This window comes from Dipodomys spectabilis, unplaced genomic scaffold (genome assembly GCF_019054845.1).
Source record: "Dipodomys spectabilis isolate Male_0828 unplaced genomic scaffold, ASM1905484v1 ptg000009l, whole genome shotgun sequence".
NCBI classification, from domain to species: Eukaryota; Metazoa; Chordata; class Mammalia; order Rodentia; family Heteromyidae; genus Dipodomys; species Dipodomys spectabilis.
The window spans coordinates 22,876,988-22,903,602 of record NW_024870686.1 but is presented as its reverse complement, the minus strand read 5'-3'; the positions used below and the strand labels follow the sequence as shown (position 1 = coordinate 22,903,602).

Here is a 26,615-nt window from a genome sequence, read left to right as displayed (position 1 = left end):
GGCCTTGCAGGACTGAATAGCATTATTCTAACATATATTACTTTTAGCCTAAACTTTTAGTTACACTTTTCGTTTATCTTCCTAACTTGGTATCATTTGAGCATTTCCAGTCTAAGAAGCCCATCACCTGCAGGTAGCATTGCTGGGGTGTGGTGGGGGGAGGGGAGGGAGGCTGGAAGGAGTGATTGCTTGCTCCCTGTGCATCTGGCAAAGAAGAGATAACGAAAGTTCCACATAGTCCCAAGCCAGCTCTTTCCTTCCTTCCCTCCTTTGACTTTCCTTTCCCCCCCCACCTTCTTTTCTCTCTTTCCTACTTCTCTGTCCTCCTCCTCTCTCTCCCCTTCCCCGATCTAATTCTGTCTGCTTGAAGGTAGCTCTGGCAGGAAAGCTATTCTAAATACACCGCCTGCATCCAATGACAGGGCAGTGGAATAATCTTCCTCCAGTTTAGAAAATGAGCTTAATGTGCTAATAATCCTTCAGAAAGGAGCTGTTATGGGACCACCCTGGGAACGTGCAAAGTTAGCCACCGTCGAGAAAGCATTCCATCATCTCTGACAGGAAGTTGGGGAAATTCATGTCATGACATATTAACTCATTACACCGAAGATTGTATGAGATTCTTAACGGTGGTAATGACTCCCATCACTAGCTAACGACATTTTAATACATGCTGGATGCAGTAAGGGTATTAGGAAACTCTTAATGGAACTATGTGTTTTGGCATGCATGATTTTAAGATCAAAAATCCTTTGGCACCAGCTTAAAGGCTGCCTTTTCTCTAACGTTTATTACATTTTGTTCTAGTTCAAGCCAGGCATATTTGCTTCCATATTCTAAACTCTCCCCTTCCCTCTCCCTTGTTTTATTTATATTCAGCTTGGCTTCATCTCCACTTCTGTGGAACCAAATATATTCTGACTTAAATTGTTCTTTCTCTGCAAAATGCTTTATACTCTTGGCTGACCTCAATTCCTTTCCCTCCTGAATACTAACATAGTAAGTTTTATAAAACCTTACTCTTGTTTTTATTCTTTTGGAGAAGTGGGTGTTGGGATTTAAACCTGGGGTTATGATTGTTAAGAAGGTGTTCTACTCTTTGAGCTAGGCTCCATCCTTTTCTCTCTCTTTAACTTCAAGATGGAAAAAATAAATTTAAGGTGGGGTCTTGTTCTTTTTTGTTCGTAGATGGGACTGAATTGAGAATCTATTTATACTTCGTACTATTGTTAGTTTAACAATCATGTATGTATCACGCTTCTCTCTTGAGAGTAAGTCTTATGAATATTTCATCCAAGCTGGCCTCAAACTCTGAGCCTCCCATGTCTGGTTTCCTAAGCATATACCCACTTATAATTTTCTACTTGATGGATGTATGATTTTTTATATATACATGATTTAGCTCATTTTTCTAAGCATTCTCTTTTTATTAAAAAATGTTACATATTATATGTAGCATATATATGTTCATGAAGCACAAAACACTATGTGAGAAATAGGATGCTATCTAAGAATTATTTTAACTGAGTTAAATTCAGATATATATTAATAATGCAATATTTTAAAATAAAAGCATTTTTAAAATAAATAATACAAGAAACAGACATATAAGATCTATTTTTCACTGATTTGCCATCCTTACTATATAAGAACTTCATAAACTTTGTCAGTGTCAACTATCAAACTCGACAAATCATTTTGAATATTTTTCATCAACAGTCATTGATTTTCCCCCCAAAAAGTAATGAATAATCAATAAACAATGTGCCTTTCCTAAAAATAAATTATTTTGTCAAAAAAAGTTGGTCTATCTTTAGGCAAGGGATATATGATTTAGAAATAACAGGTGGCCAGGCACCTGTGCTTCATATCTGTAACCTTAGCTAGTTAAGAGGCTAAGATCCAGAGGATCATGGTTCAAGGCCAACCAGGGCAAATAAGTCTGTGGAGACTCAATTTCCAAAATAGCAAAATGAAGAACCAGAGACATGATTAAAGTGGGTGAGTGTCAGCAAAGTAAACAAGTTGAAAGGCAAGACCCTGAGTTTAAATCACAGTACTGAAAAATACAGAAAAGGAAAGCAAAAGAGATAGAAATAAGAAAGGATGAACATAAGAAAAGAAAGAAAGAGCAGACTGAGAAGTGAACATGTTTTTAAGGAGAACTAGAAAGTGTATGATAAGAACATATTGTGGAAAATAGGAATACAAGGTAGAAAAATATGTATTATCTTAGTAGTACAGATTTGATCTAACAATATCTCAGGTAGGACTCTTTCCATTTCTCATAGCATTTTAGCTTTATGAGATACCATTTATCATATTTTAAAATTACTTCATTATTTTCTCTCTCCTACAAATTTGTGCTTTGGGAAATACTCTATTCTTAATGCCAAGCACAGAGCTTTGAAATTGTACATACACAAATTAACACTGTGTAAGCTGTAATAAATAAATGACTGTTTGAATAACTAAAGGAAGAAAAATAGGAACAAAATTCATAAAAGGAGCCAGGCACTGGTGGCTCACTCCTATAATCCTAGCTACTCAGGAGGCTGAGATGTGAGAATCATGGTTCAAAGCCAGCCCAGGCAGGAAAGTCCATGAGACTCTTATCTCCAATAAACCACTAGAAAACCGGAAGTGGCACTGTGGCTCAAGTGGTAGAGGGCTCACCTTGAGCTGAAGAGCACAAGGACAACGCCCAGGCCCAGAGTTCAAGCCCCACGACGGACAAAAAGAAAAAGAAAGAAAGAAAGAAAAAAATTATAAAAGGAATATTTCTACAAAAACCTGATTCCTCCCAAGCTACCACCAGCTATGTCAAGTTCTTTATCTCCAAGAATCAAAGAAGAAAAATACACATACATCAAAAATTGACAGTCATTTCTAAACTTGGAACTTTGTCCCCCAACTTCACTTCTATTTTAGGATTACAAAAAAAATGTTCAGGCGTGGAGGATAATAATAGAGCTTGTACAAAATAGAACCACTTTAAAAAAATAATGGTAGCACTTTCAAATATAATGTGATATCCTTTGTCTTTTAAGAATAATTGTTATTTCTAATATTCCTACATAGAGCTATTTCACTTAAGTACAGAAAATATGGCCAAAATGTATTCAGGGTATTTTTTTATACATTTATATAACAAACACCGTTTAAAGAAGTTATCTGACAAATTTACTTCCTGAACGTTTTCATTGTGAAGATTTTGAGAAATGTTCCTCACATACCCAATCTCATTCACAGTCAACACAACAGCAATACAACTTCACAAAACAAATTGTTCCTGAGAAATAGGTAACAACAATAACAACAAGTAATTGCCACCACTGATGGCATGTGCTCATGAAGAAACAAATGATGTAACATTATGTTAAACTTTAGTTGCTTGGCCCCCCAGGTTGTACTGTTCTCTGAAAGGACAAGTTATTTTGCCAATTGACTTGAGGTAGCATATTTATAGTGTATCCTATTTTCAGGTTCCAAGCCTAGTTGTGATGAAAATAATTGCTTGTTGAATGGCAACCCTAAAACAAAACTTATGAAATCACAAGCATAAATCTTCTAGCAGATGATTTTGCATACATTCTATGTTCTATGTTCTCAGCCAGGAAACCCGAGGAAGGTCAAATGTCAGCTGTCTGTTTCTCAAGTCACATCTACCGAGACTCATCACCTTGAGGGATTTTCTACAATCCAAAATTGTGTTCATGGACTTGCACTCTCAGAAACCTGATATATCAGCAAAGCTGGAGCAAATCCAAATCTCTGAAGTGGATTTACAATCCAAAGAACACAAACTACTGATTTATCTGAGGGTGTGAATATATTAATTTACAACCAGCAGTAAAATCTCAGGGGGACTAAAACACTCTGGTTTGCAAGCTGGCATGTTTTCTTTTATTGAGGAGCCAAATCATAATCAGGAGGCTAGTGATTTAAAAAGTGGAGGAGCCCCCTCCCTACCAAAAAAAATACACAAACCACACAATGCAAGACTAGAATTGAGATTCTAGTAGTTTCTACTTTTACGGGAACAAAAGGTTGGTGACACACCAGATTCATCAAGCATTTAATGGTTTATGTTCCCAGGTTGGCTTCTGTGGCTTCTGATTGATACACTAATATCTAATGGTAAGACCATGGTTTACCTCAAGGCAATAACTGTTTTTTCTGGCTATTCTATTTAAAGGCATCACCAGATATATTCTTTCTTCTTTTCTTTACTTCTTCTGTATTCTTACCAGCACCTCTAGTCTAGGGCTCATCTTATAGTAAGGTTTCAACTGGTTTATGGATCCTATTGTACAATTCCAGAGTTCCCATACCTGTATATCTACTACATTATGGTTTTGTAATGTCTTTTCAAAATTATTAATACTGAAACTCTCAATGAATCTTAGTGCCTTCAAAGTTAAATACAAATTGCTTAGCTGCTATTCAAATTCTTTCCTATTGAGGCTCAGTTTATCATTGCTATTCTACAACATAAACACTCCACCAGACAGATCTACCTCCTAATAGTCCAAATTTATCCCTAAATCCATGTCTCTGCTCCCAGGGTCAATTGAACATCTACTACTTCTTTGCATATATCTGTAAAGGTCCAAACATGAATTTGACCCTTTCAATCTTGAGATTCATTTGTTATTTAGTATATCTGAAAGAGAATGTAAACACATTTGTCATTTTTGTGTCTTGTATCTTCATTGTCTTAAAGTCAAGGGTGCTCATACACGAAACCCTGCATACTTGGAGATAGGTCTATTGAATTCTTTCAGCCTAAGATTGACCTTGAAAAGAATTGCCTTTAATAGGCAGGAAAAGCCGGCTCTTGACAAACCCGTGGTCTATTAGTAGTTCACATCTTGAAAGTTGCAATGACTTCACCAAGTTAATGCCCTCCTCCATATTCCCATTTGTTCTTGTCACTGTTACAGTTATATTACAGCTGAAAGTACTTTTAATAATACAGCTGAAAACATCTTGAATATTATAGCTGAAAACATCTTTCCATTTTTGTTAGTCTCACCATCAGTCTTAAAGTATAGTGCTACCTTTAAAAATAGATTTGACTTCTGAAATGCAGAGGTTCTAACCAGTACATTTAATGGGAAGAATAATACTGAATAGCATAATAAAGAATAGGTCCCTTCAATATGATGATGGTTTAACCATCTTCCAAGATGAAAAAGTAGGTATGTAAATTTTATTTGAGTTGTAAATGGATCAAGAAGGCAAGGTTTTAAACTATTGTAGCTGCTACTGAGCTTCTCAGCCCTCTTGTGTGTAAATCATGCATTAGTCTCAAGTCTGATGAAACAGTGTCTAAAAAAAACAGACAAAATGCCATCCAAGAATCTGATACAATGAGCTTCTGTACAATAGTACAGATTCTTTCATTGTACACCAAAGTACTATTTTCAACAGGGTCATCTATAATTAGGAAAGATGTGAAAAATACACACAATGGAATTTGGAAAATTACACACACACACACACACACACACACACACACACACACACACACACACACACAGTGTCAAGGAACAATCTGGCTCAGCCTTATAAGCAGGAATAAGAAACGTAAGTCGAAGTGGAAGGAAGGTGATAATACTCCCAAGGAAGGAGGAAATTGCTGGATTAAACAGCAATAGTTAAGCCTGATCAATCAATCTAAAGATAAGATACAAAGAAAATTACAATGCTTTAACTAGTTTTGAAAAAAGAAATACAGAAAATAGTAAACACCCTCAGCAAGGAAGATTTCTCTATTAGTAGTAAGACAATAAAAGTTTCCTGACTTATTTTCTTAATTTTACTGTAAAATTAGACATTATAATCATGATTGAACTGAATAAAAATCGCAATGCATATCTGTTGCTGAGTACTTGAAGATTAATGTATGATTTCAAAGAGTTTTGTTAAATAAATTTAACATTAAAAATGATACAAAGCTTTCTAGAATTTTGTTTCCATTTTATATTTCCAGGAAATGTGTTTTCTGTTAAGGAATACTAATTAATATCTTTCATCCCATCTTGGAGTAAAATCCTAGAGTGTTAAGATTCAATCCTAAGGTAGAATATTGAATGAAAGCCGAAAGAACATGGAAGCCATTTTATACAGCCTGTGCCTTCTGTGCTAAAATACACTCAAGTCAGTCTAAAGATAGGAAGACTATCTCTTTTTATTTGTAAATATGTACAAAAAAGGAGTATCCATTGCCTTGTATGAACAGATAAACATACTACTATATTACATAGCTTTATGTAAGGTAATTCTTATAGCACACAAGATTTGACTATGAGGTAATGAGCTATAGGCTATTTATGTAGATAAATTTTACTATCTTATGATCTCCTGATTGATTCAACCTTGTATCTAGAAATAAGGGTTTTGTTTTAAAACCTAGTTTTCAATGTTTCATTTTTTTTATTATTTTCCATTGGACTACATAGTAAGGATTTTACCTTTAAATAGTTAAGCCTGTTGTGAAGTAAGGCTGGCAGATAAAGGAATGAATATTGCTAAATCCTCAAAATTTCACTTTCCTCATCAGAGCTTTCCATAGTATTTAGAGTTTTGTCACATTCAGTTAGTATATAAATTCCTTACTTTTCCCAAGAGCAATTTTTTTCTCAGAAAATATGCTCTTGTCTATCTCACAAAAGATTTTGCATTTTCATTCAACTTTCCACATACCAATAAGGTAACCTAGATTTTAAAGTGTGTTATATCAAAACTTGAAGAATGTAGAAAACTCAATTTTAAGAAAGAAAGCTTAAAGTGCTCTTCCTAATTGTGTGATTCTAGGTTTCGACGCTTTATATTTTCATTGCCTTGAGATATGTTCATGCATGGCTGATTCATTTCAAATCAGGAATTCATTGAAATGTTATCAGCAATTAAAATGACCATTTAAATCCTATCCTCTAGATGATTTTTACTTCAACTGGTTTTCCAAAATTTTGAAGTCTGTTATCATTTTCATTTCACCCATATTTCAATTTATTTTAAGAAAACACAGATGTACTTGACTGCACACATATGAAATTTGTTATTTCATGTTCCTATCTTTTAATAATCACTTTTTCACCAACTGAGCAAAGCAATAGCAATCCCTTGAGGAAGCCACATTCCATAAATATTCATATTGGTAATTCAATTTGAATCAAATTATAAAATTGTCTGAAATAAAATCTTAACTGCTCTCCCTTTAAAAACCATGATCATCTATAGAGCTAAATATTTCATTTAAATGCTGTCAAAATGTTAAAATGTTGGCTCATGTTACATAATCATTGAAATATAATCAGTTACCTTTAAAATTAATCTCTCAAACCATGACTTGGCAAATGCAGTGTTTAAGTTATTTAATGTTTCTCAAGAGAAAAGAGATATTTTAATAGTGTGCCTGCATTTATCTTCTTTCAATGGTGCCTTGATTTTAACCTGAACATTAAAACAGATAAAACAATTTTGTTTTTCATGAAGTTATGGAGTGAGTTACAAGAATTTTCCTTCACAGTTTACAGAATCTTCCATAAAGAAAACATGTGATGTTTTCTTGGAGTGCAGATTAAATGCCAGTTCAACTCTACTTGAAACAGGAGAGTAGTCATAAACTTACCTTGTCCTTGAGTTACTCCATAAAATTCAGCTGCTATCCTTGCCGCTTCCTTGCGGTTGCCTTTCACAATGTAGAAATGACTGAGGATAGCCAGGCTGATTTTCACAAAAAGCTTAAAACAGAAAAGTGAGAGTATTGTGAAGTAGACATTGGATAATTGTTGAGCAAATGGTCGGCTTTCTTCTAACACCGACATTGCTGCAGAAGAATCTGCGCCGGTCTTTAGTTAGATCCAAGCCTCAACTGTGTCTGGCTCTGGTCCGAGATGCTCTTGAACAGCTGGTCCTGAGGAAAGAAAATATCAGCTGGTAGTGATGCCTACGGCTCAAAATATTTATACTGTCCATAAAAGCTCTTCACAATCTCCTATTGGTCTGACAATATATCATGGAAGCAACTGCATCACGTTTCACAAGACTCCTGACTTTCCATTCGCAATATAAAATGATACCACACCTCTTTTCTCTGAATATCAAGATCCAGACCCTGAAATATAAATATCACTAGTATTTTCTTTTTAGTATCTAATTACCAAAAACATTTTGAATACTTTGTATATGAAATGCTCATGAGTGAATGCAAATAATATTCAAAATATTGAGAAAAATTAAGCCTTTTAAAATACTCAGAGAAAGTGAAATCATTATATATAGTCACTGACTTGAATTGTCATGATGTTATTTGTCAAATTAGACAATGATGTTGTTTTATTGTTTTTAGATGAAAACTTTTTTCTTATAAGTGATTATAATTAGAATGTCATTGATTAATAGTTTTAGCTTGAATATAATAATAAGTAATAGCTTTACTCTCCAAGTGAATCTTTGGAAGTATCAGTTATGTGCCAAGCATTTTTTTTCTAGATGCTGAGAAAATAAACATGAATACAAGGTCCTTAGAAACAAATATCCCATAGTCTAGACAAGGAAACAGACAGGAAATCAGGTAACAAAGTAGAGTAGGAAAGAGTATCATGAGGGTACAAAGAGGAAGAGCCAAATGCTGGTAAGGAAAGCAGAAAAATCTTCCCGGAAAAAGCTGATACAGACTTACTGAGTAAAACAATAGATGCTTTAGCACTATTCATGATTGAAATGAAATGAATAGATTGGTAGGGTATACATATACATATATATATATGGTATTCTAGTCATACCTATATTTTACACCATGGTTTAAAAAGGAAAATAAGATAAATTATTATGACAAATAATGTAAAGTAACAGTATTTTGGCATTTAAGTATAAAAAAGACGTGCCAATGTAAAAAACATAATGTGTAATGAGGAGTTTGTTTGTTTATTTGTTTATATCAACAGATTTGTTGTCTGTTGTTATATTGTTTTGAAGTTCTTTAGCAAATGCTAAGTGTCAAAGTCACAAATAAAAGTAGATATAAGGAAACAGCAGTGATTCTTCTCAGGAAATGGAGTATATTTATGATTGGTCATACTACGAAATGGTTTACTTACCTCCGTCTATATTTTTTATGCTATATATATTAACTAATAAGGTTTACATGAAGCATTCAGATGATAAGGGAGAAATGTCCCTTAAATAAATGGGTCAAATGAAGCAGGTTCTTCCTTTCTTCAGTGAATGGATAGCTCCCAGAAACATAAAATTAGATGAATAAATTGAAAGGAATTACTAAGTTCTTTATGCAATTAGACTTCGGTGTCATTTTCAGAGCCCACACATAAGTCGAAACACTATAATTGGACCAAGTGTCCAACTCACGTGTGCTTTGGGAAACTGTGAGCGCTAAGTAGAAAACGTGGAAGAGGAATTAACTGTGTGTTTCTGGCTGAGGCATATGATTGCACTGCAGTGAGTCTTCTGCCTTGACCACAGGCTGGAGAGAGGCTCACACCCCATTGCAATGCTCTGAGTCACCATGTGAATTCCACTCCAGTGCAATCAGAAACAGACCTGCCTGAGTCACATCTAAGTGCCTCCCGTTACCAGTAAGTGCTCTACATCAGCCTGGATTCTTTGGCGTTAGGACACATTTCTATTTAATAAGGCTGCTGTCATTAATGCGGTGAACTTAAATCCTCCTGGTTTTACTAGTAGAAAAGAAATACACTACTGCATAATATTTAAGACATCCTATCAAGCTATCAGGTTTCATTTTCATAAATTCTTCATTTCCATTTCTATTTTTTTTATTCCTCCTCCTAAGAAAATTTGCACCTGTCAATCTGTTAATTACTTAATTAAAATCAAAGTCCAATAAAATAACTCACAGGAAATAAACCCACCAAAGACAGATCAGAAGCTACCTTTTTCATATTCAAAAACCCAACATGGACTCTTTTTTCTGGCTTTAGCATTTCCTTGAATCATTAATAATTTAAGTAATTTATTGAGATAAGTGCTCTTGTAGTTTACTATGTTGCAAGGATGTATTGATTAGCTTAGACATCCAAACTTTCTTAATATTATTAGATCTAATTTAACAAAAATGTGGAAATTGAGTTCAACATTGTGTTACTAAAAACAGGAAAAAAACATGATTGCAGGTCACTTTTGCTGTGTGAACACATACACACAGCCATACGCAGTATTATTTGTTATTGTATTACATATCAGGAGGCTGTATCTTTATTTACTTTGTTTGAACCCAGGGCCTTTCCTAGGCTAGGAAGACGTTGTAACTGTTGAGCAATACCTCCAGTCCTATTCTCTATAGCTATTTGGGAGGAAAGATCTCATGATTTTGCCTGGGTTAACCTAGACTCTGAGCCACATATTTAAGCCCCCCATGTGTATATGATGATGATGGTGAACCAGCACACTTAGCTTTATTGGTTGAGATGAAGTCTCACTAACTATTTGCCTGGGCTGTTGTCTGATGGTGATTATTTCAATTTACATCTATCCAAGTAGCTGGGATTACAGGTATCATTACAATATATTACTGTACCTGGCATATAAGTGTACATGCATAAATATATGCTTGATCTTTCTGTGCTAGGTTTCCCAATAATTAGTATAACTAATGAGCCACATTGCTCTCAGGTTTTCATTAAGATGGTGTCCTGAAAATACTTCATACTTGGGGTGGCCTTGCACCATGAACTCAACCATCTCTGGCTTCCAAATAGCTAGGATGATAGACATGAACCACCAGTGTCTGGGTTATGAGTGTTAGCAAAAAGAGAAGTTGGTCTCAGAGAGCTGTACTGACCTACAAAGGTTAATTATGAGCAACAGCATAATTTGAACATAGTTGGGACTAAAATTTCATGTTGCCTCTAACACTTCATTTAAGTACTTACAATCTAATACAGAAAATGACATTCATGCTCATGGAGATATCACCCAGGGTACACACACACACACACACACACACACACACACACATACACACACACACACACACACACACACACACACACACACACACACGATCTATACAATAGCCGGGTGCTGGTGGCTCATACCTGTAAACCTAGTTACTCAGGAGGCTGAGATCTGAGGATTGAGGTTCAAAGCCAGCCTGGGCAAGAAAGTCCATGAAACTCTTACTGCCAATAAACCACTGGAAAAGCAGGAGTGGCACTGTAGTTCAGGTGGTAGAGCGCTAGCCTTGAGCTGAAGAGCTGGGGGATCGCCCTCAGGCCCAGAGTTCAAGCCCCATGACCAACAACAACAACAAAAAAGATCTATACAATATTTCATTTAATCCGGTACTTAAACTAATGGGATAAGCCATCAGCATGATATGATCATTAAATAGCATGAAACTGTGTTCAATAAATGAAATGATGGGCAAGAGGAGTATTTCATGAAATATCAGATTCCTTTGGATCATTCATGATTGGCAAACCATTAGAGAAGGAGCAGAATAAGGTTCTCAAAGGTCAGCACATAAAACAAAATAGAAGTAAGCTCAATTGAATGAGTGAGAACTACAAGAATGGGAATAAAGCAAGGGATACATAGCCTGGCTAGAAGGAATTCACAATTAGGTCAATATTCTAATAAGAGAATTCAGTGAGAATTAAGGCATCAACATTAAGAGCATTAGCCTTTATAGAAAGATCCAAAGAAAAAGATTACATGGCTATGGTCTCCATTTGAGTTCTTATCTTTGTCTCTCATTACCACATAGATGTTACAAAAGTTACTAAGAGGAAAATAACTGGGTCTCTGACCCTTTCTTCTTTCAAGTCTCTTTAAGTCTCTTATTCCCCTTTAGAATCCCAGGATAGTATATGATTTATCTTTTTGTCAGACTTTTGAAACTGACATATGATGATGATTGTAAAAAATTTTCTAGATTAACTTAAATTTTAAAGAATTTCATTTCCAGAGATTTTTAGGCTAACTTTTTTTTTCATTTAGCTACTATATCATTCCAAGTTATTAGCTGAAAATGTCACTGAGATATTATAGAAATTATCTGTCCTTAGTGCTTTGTTGATAAATCTTTCCATAAGTCAAATATAGTGACCCTACTAAAAATTTCCATTTGCTTCTTTCTTCGTGTGTGTGTGTGTGTGTGTGTGTGTGTGTGTGTGTGTGTGTGTGTGTGTGTATGTGTGTGTGTGTGTGTGTGTGTGTGAGTCGTGGGGCCTGAATTCTTGGCCTGGGTGCTGTCCCTCAGTTCTTCAGCTCAAGGCTAGAACTCTATCACTTGAGCCACAGCACCACCTCCAGCTTTTTCTGCTTATGTGGTGCTGAGGAATCAAACCCAGGGCCTCAGGCATACAAGACAAGCACTCTACCACTGAGCCACCTTCCCAGCCCTCTTTCTTCTCTCACTCTCCCCCCTCTCTCTCCTGTTCTCTCTCTCCCTCTCTCCTTCTTTACCTCTCTCCCTCTCTCTCCTTCTCTCTTCTTCTTTCTCCCTCTCTCCCTCTCCCTCTTTCTCTCAGTCTCTCTCTCTGTCTGTCTCTGTCTCTTTCTGTGTCTCTGTGTGTCTCTCTCTGTCTCTCTCTGTCTCTGTCTCTCTCCCTCTCTCCCTCTCTCTGTCTCTGTCTCTCTCTACCTCTCTCTCTCTCTCTCTCTGTCTTTTTCTTAGAAATATGGTAGTACTAGGTGCTAATGGCTCATGCCTAGAATCTTAGCTATTTAGGATACCAAGATTAGAAGGGTCACCATTCAGGCAAAAAGTTGCCAGCTCAAGCAAAACATTCATGGGGGAGTGGGGGAGGTGGGGGAGGGAAGGATAGTAGGAGGGGGTAATAATGCCCTACAAGAAATGTACTCTTGGTCGGGCACCTGTGGCTCACGCCTGTAATTACTCAGGAGGCTGAGATCTGAGGATCATGGTTCAAAGCCAGCCCGGGCGTCAAAGTCCGTGAGACTCTTATCTCCAATAAACCACTAGAAAACTGGAAGTGGCACTGTAGCTCAAGCGCGGTAGAGTGCTTGCCTTGAGCTGAAGAGCTGAGGGATAGCACCCAAGCCCAGAGTTCAAGCCTCATGATTGACTAAAAAACAAAAAGAAATGTACTCATTACCTTACTCATGTAACTATAACCTCTCAGTACAGCATCTTTAAAATAAAAAAGAAATAAAAAAATTCATAAGATGCCTTCAGTTTTTATTTTATGAAATCTGATAAGAAATAATGCCACATGAAATATTTAGATATTGAGAATACTCTAGAACCTTATGGTGTTTAGGATGCATGAGAATATTCAATAAAAGCAAAAGCATTTATACTTCATGTTGAAATTTTTTAAGGAAATTATTATTAAATTATCTTACCTCTGTTTAGTATATTCTGTTTAAATTTGACTTACCCAAAAGCATACTTAAGGAAATAGATACTTCATAAAGCTGAACCAGAGCACATTGTCAAAATCCTTGGCATCATTTTAGATATTATAATATAATCTTTCGGTCATATCCAATGCAGTCTCAATAGAACTCTAAGAATCAGTATCTCAGATTTTTATCTGATAAAGGCTATAGTCTCATAGTGATTATAATTATAATTTTATTTATATTGTTGTTGGGGAGAGTTTGAATAAGAACTACTCTATTACTTGGCTCAGCTGTGTGCTAGGGAATAGATATTCATGCTTGATTATCCTTTCTGTCAAACGGATTAAAAAAGAAAGAGAGAATCCCCAAAAGATAAGCAATTTGCAAGATATTACACATCTTGAAATGTAAGTACAGGGATCCCAAGCCCAACTGTTCTCACTGCGGTTCTTCTCTGTATTGTGCCAGTATGCGTACCACAACTTTCCTGTTGTGTACTTTTACCCACGGGTGCCTGAGGGCCATACCCTGTGACTCACGGCACACAATAGTGCCAGGAGCAGGGTATAAATAGCTTTGACTAAACATTTGTGTGTTTTAGTAGGCTGAAGCTAACAGACTCCATTCAGACCTTTGCAATTAGGAACTTGTTCTAACCATTTCATATTCCAGAAAAGGAACCCTTTCTCTCTGAAGCGAGGGAGCATATGAAAAGTAGAATGACATCATGGAGATCCTCAGGCCCAGAGAAGACACATGGTTTCCCTTATATGTAGAAGCTAGATTTAACCACTTTGAGAAGTAGGCAAGTGTAGACAAACATATGAACTGAAATAGGGTAGATTCAAGGAAGAATTCAAATAGTGTAATTCCTTAGAAAGGCAAAGTCAGAGCTCAAGCAAAATGAAAACCAGGAAACAGATAGTTGAAAGAGGTGGGGTGGGGTCAAGGCAAAAGAAGTAGGAGAATAAAGAGGAGAAGTCGGTGTCAAGAATTCGATGTATATCCTACTACCTAAACAAGAGTGAGGGAAGGACAATGCGGAGGGGAGAACGGGGAGGAAGCTGAAAGGACTGACATGGATTAAGACTGACATGCAGCGTATTCATGAACCACCTTGTTACATGGCAACCCCTTCGTACAACTACTTTAAGAGTTTTTTTTTTTTTATCATTAAAAAAAGAAAATTCAGGGGCTGCGAAGGTGGCTCAGTGGTAGAGTGCTTGCCTTGCATGCATGAGGCTCTGGGTTTGATTCCTCAGCACCACATAAGCAGGAAAAAGCCGGAAGTGGCGCTGTGGCTCAACTGGTAAAGCGCTAGACTTGAGCTGAAGAGTTCAGGGATAGCACCCAGACCTAGAGTTCAGGTCCCACCACTGACAAAAAAGAAAAAAAGAGATAAAAAAAGAAAATTCAGCAATATTATTAGAGCAATATTATTTTGCTAAGGGAATAAAACATTATCATTTACCCTGAAATGTGACTAATAATGTGTCTAATAAAGTTGAGGCCAGTGAATGACCTACTTTCAGATCTTAAGAGTATATTTTCTTTGACAACAGATGTACTACCTTGAATGCTCATATTTCAAATTTATTTTTAACTCTAATTATGAATTTTTAGAGAAAAAAATCATCATTAAAGCATATTTTTTAGACTTAAGATCTCAGACTCTTTATGTGTATACTTTTATGTATATACTAGTCTCCAAATGCCCTTTTCTTTTTTTTCTTTTTTCTTTTTGGTTGGTTGTGGGCCTTGAACTCTGGGCTTGGGCGCTGTCCCTGCGCTCTTCAGCTCAAGGCGAGCGATCTACCACTTGAGCCACAGCACCACTTCCTAAATGCCCTTTTCTAAAGGATTATTTAAAAACTCTATTGTTTCCTTTTTTGTTGTTAATTTTTTATTGGTGTATGTTAATTAGACAAAATGACATGGTATGACACTTTCACACATGTACATAATATACTTTGAACATGTTAATCCCAATAAACTCTTTTTTTTAATGTGTCATTTCTTACCACTCTCCAATACCAGAGAAAATGAGCGAAAAGTACCCTTAGAACAGTCCACCATTCAGTTCCCAACTGGTCCCTGCTAGTCACTGAGGCCCTGACCTGGAAGTATGTAGACAAAGACCACATTATAAGTATTAATGGATAGTGTTTGAATACCAAGTATCATAAAGTGGGCCTGGGCACATGTCAGGTGTCTGAAATGAACTTTATCTGGTGGATTCCCCTTTCCTTCATTCCAGCACTCAAGTGAGAAATGGGCACCCTACTTAGAGAAGAGAAAGTGAACTAACTTTGTTTTTAACTTTTAAGCTTAATAAAATAGATGATATGTGCAAACAACACTGTCTACTCTTCCTTTGATACATGATGTTTTTTTAAGGGTGACCAAATAATTAAATATGCATGGGTGTCTGCATACATATGTATATATACACATATACACATGTATGTACATATATAGAGATAACTCAGTTTTTACATAATAGTATTTTCTCCAAAGTTTGCAATTTATTTTGGCCTTTTTTAATGCTCAGTATCTCAACCAAAAAAAATGAGAGAGGCCTTCATTTGACCATTTGCCTCAACATGAAGCTAGCCTTTACATTTTCGCTTTATCTTCCTTATTTGGTGTTTGAGCAGTTCTCAACCCTGGATATTTTCTTCCAGTTACAGTTGACTTCACTTTTTACTTGGGTTGGTCAAAGTTCCTCTCAGGAGATCCATCGAGAGCTCCCCCACCTGGCCTTTGTCTGTAATAGCACCAAAAGTGGTAGAAAGCTTGACAATCTTCTATAGACAGACAGGTGCTGCAGAGAGGTCAATGATCCTAACATCCCATTACTCTTGTAAATGTCAAGAAATGCAGATGCTGAGAGAACACTGAGGGCACTGACAAGAAAAGAGCACCTGCTATCCTCCCACATGGAAACTTGTACACTCACTGTTTCAATGGGGGAACATTGGCCAGGAATTCATTGTGGACTATAGATATTCACTTCCTTCCATCTTTGCCTTGTGGCAATTCTCTTCTGTGTAGTAACATTGCTATTAAAAGAAAGTGCATTTCATAGTTGTTCAGTTTCATACAGTAATTTACAACAACAGATATCTCCAGCTTATGTAATGGGCCTTGCATGAGGGCAAGTTGGAGGCTCTTCCTTTTTTAGATATAAGCAATTCCAGATAGACAACACGGCCTCTAGAACCAGACAATCTTACTTTCCCAGTATTACAAATTAGCGGACTTGGGTCCTCCTGTTCTACCCAGGTAGAAATCACAGGTAGGTAAGAAGTTGCTCGCTATTTCCTGCCCTTGCTGGATATCTGCCGTGGACGGCAGCAGGCAGCAGAGAACTGCATCCTCTAACATAGCAGCTTCATCTCCTCTATGATCATTCCCATGCCTCCGGGTCAGTTGAAGGCATTTTACAGCTCTCAGCAAGGATAGGTGTTACAATGTTCATGGCCACGGAGGTCACTTTTCTAGTTGTTTTCCCCACTGGCCAGCTGCTCCTATCAGTTTTATTCTTGGGAAACTTCAGCTACCTGGACACTGCTTTACCTCTGCCACTGGGGCACTAAGCAAGCCCTGCCCTTGCTACAGTGTCCAGCTGCTGACAGGGGGAGACACCTCCATGGGCTCCCTGTTGGCCCTGCTGCTGTCTTCACTGCCCTGCCATTGCTGCCATCTCTGTCACAACTTCTTTTCTTTTCATGTGACCATCTCAGACATGCTGTTTCTTGAGAGAAGTGTTTATTGGGCATGTGGTTGTAACATAGGGAGCAGTGTAGAAGGGCATATCCTGGCTGCTTAGGAAGTGAGCTGAGCAACATGATTTATATAGCTAGAAAGGAGGAAGTGACCAAGCTGTCTACAGCAACCACAGCAGTCCCTTCATGCAAATGAAGAATTGCATGGGGACCAATCATGGCTCGGGTCATCACCTTTCATACAGTCCCTTAGGCTGATAAAGTACTGACTTTGTACCAGTCATAGGTACTTGGCCCTTGAGGGACACCTGGGAAAAGAAGTGATTTCCCCTCTGGCTTCATTGGAAGTAGCTGCGGGATCTTCTAGAATTTACTGTGGCTTGTAGAGGCAACAGTCCAGTGCAGGCTACTTAATGGGGCCTTGTTGGTTTGTTTTTAGCTAGAGTCATGCTTTGGGTTCAAAGTGGCTCTTGCTAGCAGGAGGGCAGTTGGGATGCCCAGCTGACAATTCATTGCTCCAGACAATTGCCCTAGGGAAGTAACTAACAGCTAGCATTAGGCCATTCATCTCTCCTGGCCCCAACGTCTCAGCACTTGAAAGGAAAAGGTCAAAACGGATCTTATGAGGAACTAAGCTTTAACCATATTTCATAGGGTTTTAACACTGGTTAAGTCCTGACCCATTGCCCCAGGGAGTGGTAGAGAGCTACCTCGAGACCTATAACCTCAAAAAGTTACACTTCTTCAGCCTTTTCAAACTTTTCAACTTCTTCACTTGTGAAACGTGAATACCAATAAATCATATGCCAATGACTTGTGGAAATGATTAGGTAGGTTAGGTTCATATTTAAAAGTAGGTCAGGCTAATATCTAAAAGTATTTTGGATAGATCTAGTGTTCTATAAAAGTTTGTTAAATAAACCTTCAAATAAAAAGACATAAATAAAAGCTAATTGTTGATGGCCAAAAGAATTGAGCTTGGTGTTAAAAACTTGGTGTCAAAATGCAGCTTGATGTAGAAAACTCCAATATGACAGATATGTAAACATGAATTTCCCCTCATTTCCCTTATGAAGTTTAAATTCAAAAGCGTAGGCTGGAGAATGTTCACAAATGATACACAGTAGGCCCATTTTATTTGTAGATGTATTACATGTGGTTTAGACCAAACACAGCCAAAATAACATTTTTTAAAGTCAAAATAAATTTCAAGACACAAAAATTTGAATTTTCACATGGGCGTTACAGAGCTCAGTTGATGAAGAGCAGGTCTTTGTTCTTCATTGGGGCTAGCTATTGTGGTTAAATGCTTCTGTTACCTGCTGAGTATTTTCCAGACCTAAATAGTGTAAAAAAATATATACCTCACATAAAACAAATGGTGCAAAATAGCAAAGTAAAAGTTAATTGCTTGATTTAATTGATAGAGTGAGAATTTTTAATTTATGGGAAGGCAGCCTGTGTTTACTAGAAATTGGGTGTCACTTTGAGGAGAAAAAAATCAACCAAACAGCAGTGCAGTACTTAACTCTACACATCTTGAACACATGCAGTTTTTCTTCAACAATAGTCACCTTGGAAACATGTACTCATGGATACCCAGGATTTGCTGTAATTATCTAGACTCAAGTTGGAAACAATTCAAATGTGTGTCAACAAGAATTTGATAAATAGATTTGTGAGAGAAATCAACTATAGAATGAGGATCTGTACATATTAATCCATGCAAATTACAGTGCCATTAAATGGAAACTACATTGAGAAAAGCTGAGTATGCTCATGTATGACTATAGTCCAAGAACATAAGAAGGCTTAAATAGAATAATCACAGCTCCAACTTTCCAACCTAGCCTAGATTACATAGCAAGACCATGCTTCATTATCTATCTATCTATCTATCTATCTAATATTATATATTATTCCTAGTAGAATCAATAAGTTATGAATCCAGTAAAAGATTAAAATTCAGAAAAGAGAACATGAAACAGTGGACTACCTTCTCCCTAGGAATATTTTACCAATCATTAACAAATAGCAGAGAGATTAAACAATACGTCTAATTCTGTCAGGAAAAGGGAAAATAAAAGCTGAAGGTTTACCAAGATTGGACACCTTAGTAGCATATGGTACTACACAATTCCTCATAGTAATAATACCTTGCAGTAAAAAACATTAAGCTAGCGCTTAATGACTGCAGTATAGATACTCCAGAAAACTTCATTTCCAGATACTGAATTAATGTGATTCAAGATTGCTAGTACCTTGAGGCACCTCTTTTGTTGATATTGGTGGTAGCGGTGGTGGTGGTGGTGGTGGTGGTCATGGGGCTTGAACTCTGGGCCTGGGCGCTGTCCCTGAGCATTTCAGCTCAAGGCAAGCACTTTACCACTTGAGCCACAGCACCACTTCCAAGTACCTCTTTTTTTAATATGTATTTTTTTATTGTTCTTATAACGGTGGTGGCACCTTTTGGAAAAAGGCCTTGCTATTGTACATATAAGTACAAGGAAACATGTAAAAAATATCTAGTAGACCTTGGTTCATGGTTCCAAGGAGAATGCTATTGAAATATTCCGAATGGCCAGAATCTATAGAGTTAAGCATTCTGGCAATTTTTCATGAATGAGTCATATTGCCACCCAACTTCTGCTAAATAGATGCCACCTTTCACCAAATCTGAACTTTTGTCACATCACCTAACTCTGGAGGCACCATTTGCTTTTAGGGAGGCATCAGACTGGGTTGAAGCGTTTCATCCATTTGAGTCTTATATCTACTAGTAAGAATTACAGGCTTCTTCTATTACAGGAACAGACTACTACTATATGAGTCAGAGAAGGGCTTTTATCCAGAGGAGCAAAAGTGACTTCTTCCTCTCCAGTGAGATGCTAGTACCAACAATTAGGAAATATAATGGAGAATCTGAGGTATATCTGCATAGTTCTCCCAATATTTTTTTTTGGGGGGGGGCTATGTGTATCTTTTTTTAATTTAAAAAATTTAATAGGTAAATAACTATATATATATATGTATATAAGATCAAATCATGCTTATTAACATACCCATGCTTCATATGGTGATGAGAATTGTTAGGTTTTTAAAAAGAGGTAGGCGAGTAAGAACAGCACCACGCACGTGGTATTCAGGTAAGGGGTAGGTTTATTCATTGTTCTGGCTGGCACCAGGCCATCTTGGTCCTCCATGTGGTGGGGAAAGGCCTGGGAAAGAGAGCTGGGAGAGCTGGGAACGAGAGAGAGCTGGGAAAGAAAGAACTGGGAAAGAGAAGAGAAGAGCTGAGAAAGAGCTAGAAATGAGCAGAGAGAGCTAGAAAAGAGCAGAGAGAGAAAGGAGAGAGGAGAGAGCAGAGAGCAGAGAGAGCTAGAAAACAGCAGAGAGAGAGCTAGAAAAGAGAAGGGAGATGGGAAAGAGAAGAGAAGGAAAAAGCTGAGAGCTAGAAAAGAGCAGAGAGAGTCTCCTAATATTTTTTAACCAGATGAGTTACTTTAATCCTGCCTTAGGAAAGCCAGAAGATCTTTCCCCGAGAAGATGTCAAGTGAGAGTGTAAGGATTTTCAGACTCTCTCAAAGGGTTAATGAGCTAGAAGAATTATTCTCAATATTATTTTGGCTTTTAAAGTATATTGTACTAGCATAAAAATGAAGGAAAGAAGGAATTGTCACATATTCAATAAATGAATAGTAATAGACATGTTATGACTACATATATTGAAAGGAAGGTGGGTAAAAACACTTGAAATATTTTGTTCAATAAACATGATAGAAGAATAAGCATTAATTCTTGACAGTTAGATTGACAGTTAAAGAATACACGAAAATTAAGAAAATTATTCCTTTAACTTGAGTTTCTTTAGCTAGACTGTACTAAAAATAAACAAACTTGGAGGAAAGATTTGAATGAATTTTCTTTTGTTATTATGGAAAGATCCCCTATTCTCAAACAGCTATAGTGTTCATTCTTAAAAAAAAATCCTAAGTCCCTCTGTGATTTAACTGTGCAATCAGTGATTTTAAAAAAAAAAGTCTTGGGCTGGGAAGGTGGCTCAGTGGTAGAGTGCTTGCCTTGCATGCATGAGGCCCTGGGTTTGATTCCTCAGCACCACATAAGCAGAAAAAGCCAGAAGTAGCACTGTGGCTCAAGTGATAGAGTGCTGGCCTTGAGCTGAAGAGCTGAGGGATAGTGCCCAGAGTTCAGACCCCATGACCAAACCAAAAAAAAAACAAAACAGATAGTCTTTGTCTGCATGGCACTTAGATTCTTAGATATTAAAAGCAAAAACAACTCAAATGGCTTAAACACTAAAAGAAAACTATAGCCAAATTTTAAAGCAAAGTTCATCAATGGCAAACACACAAAAACCTCTATCTTATTTATAAAAAGTTGAGAAGACAGCATCACGTTTGAACTCAGGAGATGACTGTGGTCAGTAAAATCCAGTATTTTCTTTTCAGATATGGGTCATAAATACTAGTTGTCAACTTATTTTTCTTTTTTATGTTTGTGTGAAACTTCATGAGTCTACCCATTTTGGACACGGATGGCACTTTCATTAATATACAATTTTGCAAGTAGTGTCATGCTTTCAGAAAGTATTGCAATGAGATGAGAATCCATGTGGGTTTATATACTTCATGTATTCACATCGTGGCACAATATGAAAGGCCAGACACTAACGTTACCAATACTAAGAAAAGTAAAGGCTGGAATGAGCAAGGAAAGCCACACCCCAGAAGAAACTGCTGAAGAAGAACTAGCTAAACTAAATACAATGAATCTTTTTAATCCTAATTTTGGCCTGAGCCCAACTTCACACCTCTAGGTGCAGCTTTGGCTTCAGGTCCCCACACCAATTCCTGAGGATGCTCTGAGGGGCTTCCTATCCTAGCCAGGAATGATAAAGAGCAAAAGTGCCCCATCCCTCTGTCATACAAGTTCAAGGTGAACTCTCCTGGACTCTGTGGCAGGAAACAGAATAGGGGTCTGGCTCTATCCTCACCCAAGCCTTCCTTGGTTTCCCTACCTACTGGGATCCAATAGGAATCAACATCAAGAAGGGAACAAAAACTGAAACGAATTTATAACTTGTTTTGCAATCCTAAAGATAAGAAAGTCATTTTAACGTCAAGGGTCTCCTATGGTTGATGAATTTAAAGTATTTCTTTGTATTTTTTCTTTACAAAGGATCTAATAATTTATGTGAACAAATAATCTGCTCCATCTTGCCATAAACATAATTTGGATTCAACTGAATTCTGTAGTACTTTGGGATCTCTTAGCAAGTCAGTTCTCATAAATTGCTATTGTGTAGCAAATTAGTATAGCTCCTACAGGAAGGCAGAATTAAACTTTGGAAGGGACTTCAGGTAAGTCCACTCTTTCTAAGCCCCTTAATTGTTTGCATTCAGCCAGATGTAGCTGTCTGCTCCATCTCTCCTAATTTAAGACCAACCAGGACAGATTTTTTTTTAGTCCTGGTATGAAAAGTGTCCTTTCCCATTTTCTCCTCAGGACAAATCCCATCCCAGAGATAAGAGACAAAGAAAAATGGAATGATTCAGTCAGACCATTTGGGACAACTGTTCAGAGAAGAGCAGATGTCATCAGGATCAAAATGGAGTCAAGCCTAGATTGGTAGTACATGTTATTATCCCATCATTTGAGAGGATGAAACCAGAAGATCATGAGTTAGAGTCATTTGTGCCGGTCCTTCTAAAACTGAATGAAGCTAAGAGATTATGAAGAAAAGGTTTCTACTCAGGGCTTTCTGACACAAAAGTGTCCTTCAAGGCAATTTTGATAAATGATGCAATATTAAGGACACATTCTGACCCTAGGGAAATGAACTTTTATGTTTGAGAGAAATAGTCTGCCTTAAAATCAGAGCTACCTTGAACAAAAGAAACAACTCAAATTTTTCTGGTAATAACTGGGTTTCATAGAATCTGGATCCTTGATTTTAGGTTCATTGCTACATGCAAGAAGGCACTACAAGAAGCTAATTGCAAACTCCTGACTTGTCAGAAACACAATAGGAAGCTTATCAGAAGCTTTAAAGATATATCTTCCCTGACAATAGGAATTCAAGGTTGAGGTAAACTTTCCATTCTATAGAAAAGACAGAATAGAGCACTGGGAGCTTTTATTTCCGAAGTTGAATAAAATTTCTCAACCCCTCCTTTAGGTCTGAAGACAATTAGATACTATTGCATTCAGGAACATGGCCTTTGGATTCGCTTTCCAAAAATAAAGCCTATTTTTGAGTTCTTTTAGCAGAGTCAAGAAGACACAGATTCATCAAAGACTGAAGAACTTTTATTTCCGTGAGTCATTGGAGGATTCCATTTAACATTCTGCAAAAATATTGTCCACAGAGACTGGCTATGACTTGACCATCACCTTCAAGGTAGACAACATGCAACTTGTTGACAACAAACATGGGCGCTTCACACAACCATGCTGGATGGCCTGAATGTTGGACTAACAGATTAAGTGTTTGGATTGCTTTTTTGGATCCTGGATCCCAGAGGTACTGAATCTTTTCCATTCAATGTATTTTATTATTGTCCTGTGTATCGAAGAATCATTATACCTACTTTTTCATGTGACACTTTGTTAACATCCCGTACCTAATACTTCATTTGGGCACTTAAGGCATTCCATGATGCTTCCTTCATCAGATGTAACCCTTACTCTTGCCATCACTAGTGGGTAGCAGTAAGAAGAATGTAACTCCTTTTCCTTGGAAATGGACAGCAAAAATTGGCAATGGGAAGAGTATAAGGGGAGTAGATCCTTGAGGATATTCAAGGCTGTATTTCTTAGCCTGGTAACTAAAATGAATTCACTAGCAGCTTGCTTTGTTACATCGATCAGTTGACTAAACACTTCCTTTTCTGTTACTCTCCTTAATTTCTCTATGCTGAGTTCAAATTTAATATTCTTGCAGCCATCTTCTGAGCCTTTATGTTCCTAACCTCTACAGTAGGAACTTTTTTGTCAGGAGACATGCAACTTAATCAATTGGGCAGGAGTCAATGGGAGATAAGTGGACTGAAATGCCTAGGAGATGGGGCAGGAATGGGGAACTGCATTTATGTTTTTATGCTAGGTGTGCTGCATTCCTGTAATTCCTCACAAATGAATGAACATTTGATTCCTTTTCTCCAAAATCCTGCTCTTGCTTATTGTGAATTGGCATTAAGTCTAATGACCAAAATTTTGGTATCACTGACTCCATTATAATAGTTGAAGCCATTGCGTATAGTCTTCTGTTGACTGAAACATCATCATGTAGCACATGAACATATCATACTCTCAATAATGTATGTATCCTCCTTCTTACTCCCTATAAACTATAATTATGGCCACCTATTTAGGTTCTTTTCCACTGAAATTATTTGGTTTCAATAAAATAAAAGTTGGTAACGAGAAGATATCACTAAATTCTACTCATTGGTTATCCGAACTTCAGCTCAAGAGCTGTAGCTTATGTGTAGTTATTATTTACACATGACAGATGAATATACTTTAATAAACTATAAAAATGGTGGGTATCACAACAGGATCTGCTATGGTGGAGGTAGGAAATTTTAAGCTGTTTTCTGAGTTGACAGACAGTGAAAACAATAGCATATTATTGCTTATGTTGGGTTATTCTTTCAAATAATACTAAGAATGAGTTTTGGCAAAGGTGCTTTTTTTTGTCTTCCTTTTATATAGAACAATGCTCCCTACCTGTTGCCACAGGGAAAGTAACTAAATCATATTACAAGTTTTCATTTCTTGTAGACTATTATACATGGCCATTTCATCATAAACTATGCTTATCTAAATCATCATTTGTAGGTTTTAAATAGGAAATGCACTTGTAGTGAAATGTTACTTCAATTCTCTATATCACTTAAAAATATATACATTAGAGCCCTAACTCCCACTAAGACTGCATGTGAATACAAGTGAAGTCATAAAGATTGGTCCTAACCTCCTAAGAGTGTTGTCATCAATGAGAAGAGACATTAGAAAGCTACCTCTGTAAATGCACATAGAGTTAAAGGCCTTGACAGGACACAGGAATAATACTGCCATCTACAAGCTAGAAAAAGAAAAAAAATCAATCTTGGAGAATCTTCAACTTGAACCTCAAGCACTGAGACAAAATGGATTTTTAAAAAATGTTATTTAAGGCACTTAATCTGTGCTATCTTGTTAAAGCAGCCCAAGAAGATGAATACAAGCCTAGTAAACTAATTATATGAATAAATCCACTTTGCAAAGAAAGAAAGAAAAGCCTCCACCACTTGTTCGTGGTCACAAAGCAGACATCAGATTAATTTTTTGAAGATTAGAGGTCTATATCATCAGTCCCATCAGAAAGATTTGAAAAGGAATTCCATAGGGGAGGGGAATGGTGGAAGGGGGGATTCTGATTGAAATGAACTGTACACGTCAAAGCATATGTAAATAGAAACCCACTTGTATAACTATGTGAAGAAAAATTCAAAAATATTTAAAAGAAGTACCATAAGCAAGAATACCTTAAGCCCACAAATAATAGTTTATAACAACTTTGCAAGATTGCTTATATTTAACTGCATTGCTAGATGAGAAACGCAGGTAGTAAAAAAATAGTCTTGGAGAGAATGTCAGATGGATCAAAAGAGGCAGAAAGGGGCTTTTATCTGTCCTTTTGAGGCTGAATAACCTTTCAATCCAATTCAGAAAGAATTTTTCTAAATTTACCTAGCAAAAAAACAAGGGAGTAACTAAGAGATAAAGAACAAGCCAATTGTAAAAAGCCTGCTGTTCTTCACACAGAGTAGGGAAAAATATTGCTTCCTATTATGTTCAGAATATAGTCCAAACTCTTTAACATGGAAATTTATTGTCAGAATCAATGCTAGAATATATTATCCAAACCAGAATATTTTTCCTGTAAAAGAGAATATTAAAGGAGAGTAAAAGAGAGCATTACTGCAATTTTTCAAGGAAAATCTGGCTAAATTTGGACTTTTCTGGGCACATATAAACTTACGTTATTGATAAGGCCATGAATCATCTGAGCCAGCCTTTATATCATTTTCTCCCTTTGTCTATTAAACTGGCTTGCTTGCTTTCAGTTCTTTGAATACATCCAAATTCAAGTTCATTCTCCACATAGGCTGGATAGGGTTTAGTTTACAGGATTCAGACAGGATTCGGCCCTTTATTCTTTGCTTATTATAATAGTAGTAAGTCAGTGACTCAGCACCCTCTTCTTTGTTCTCCCATCTTAGTTGCAACTTGATTTTGTTTAACCTTATCTCACACAATATGTCACCCAAGGAAAGCTATATTCACATCCTAGTCCAGGGAAGACTACAAATTGGAATAGACTCATGGGCTATGTCCTTATTTTTTTCAGGCAATAACTTAAGGAGGAGAATATAAATCTAGAGCTGCATATGGCAGAAAAAGAACTTCTAATTGGTAGTGTGAACAAAAGAGAAATTTACTTCTCATTTAAGAGAA

At 36.8% G+C, this 26,615-nt stretch overlaps 1 protein-coding gene across 1 annotated transcript in view; it reads right to left on the bottom strand.

Moving 5' to 3' along the window:
• The window catches only part of Asb5 (ankyrin repeat and SOCS box containing 5), a 61,397-nt gene extending 35,181 nt beyond the window's left edge, over positions 1-26,216 (bottom strand). Inside the window, exons 1-2 of the mRNA XM_042701477.1 lie at positions 26,140-26,216; positions 7,640-7,924 (exon numbers count right to left, since the gene is read on the bottom strand). Of these exons, the coding sequence (XP_042557411.1) occupies positions 7,640-7,835 (196 nt within the window). The 5' untranslated portion in view covers positions 7,836-7,924; positions 26,140-26,216. The remainder of the gene's footprint in view (positions 1-7,639; positions 7,925-26,139) is intronic.
• Between the last annotated feature and the right edge of the window lie 399 nt (positions 26,217-26,615).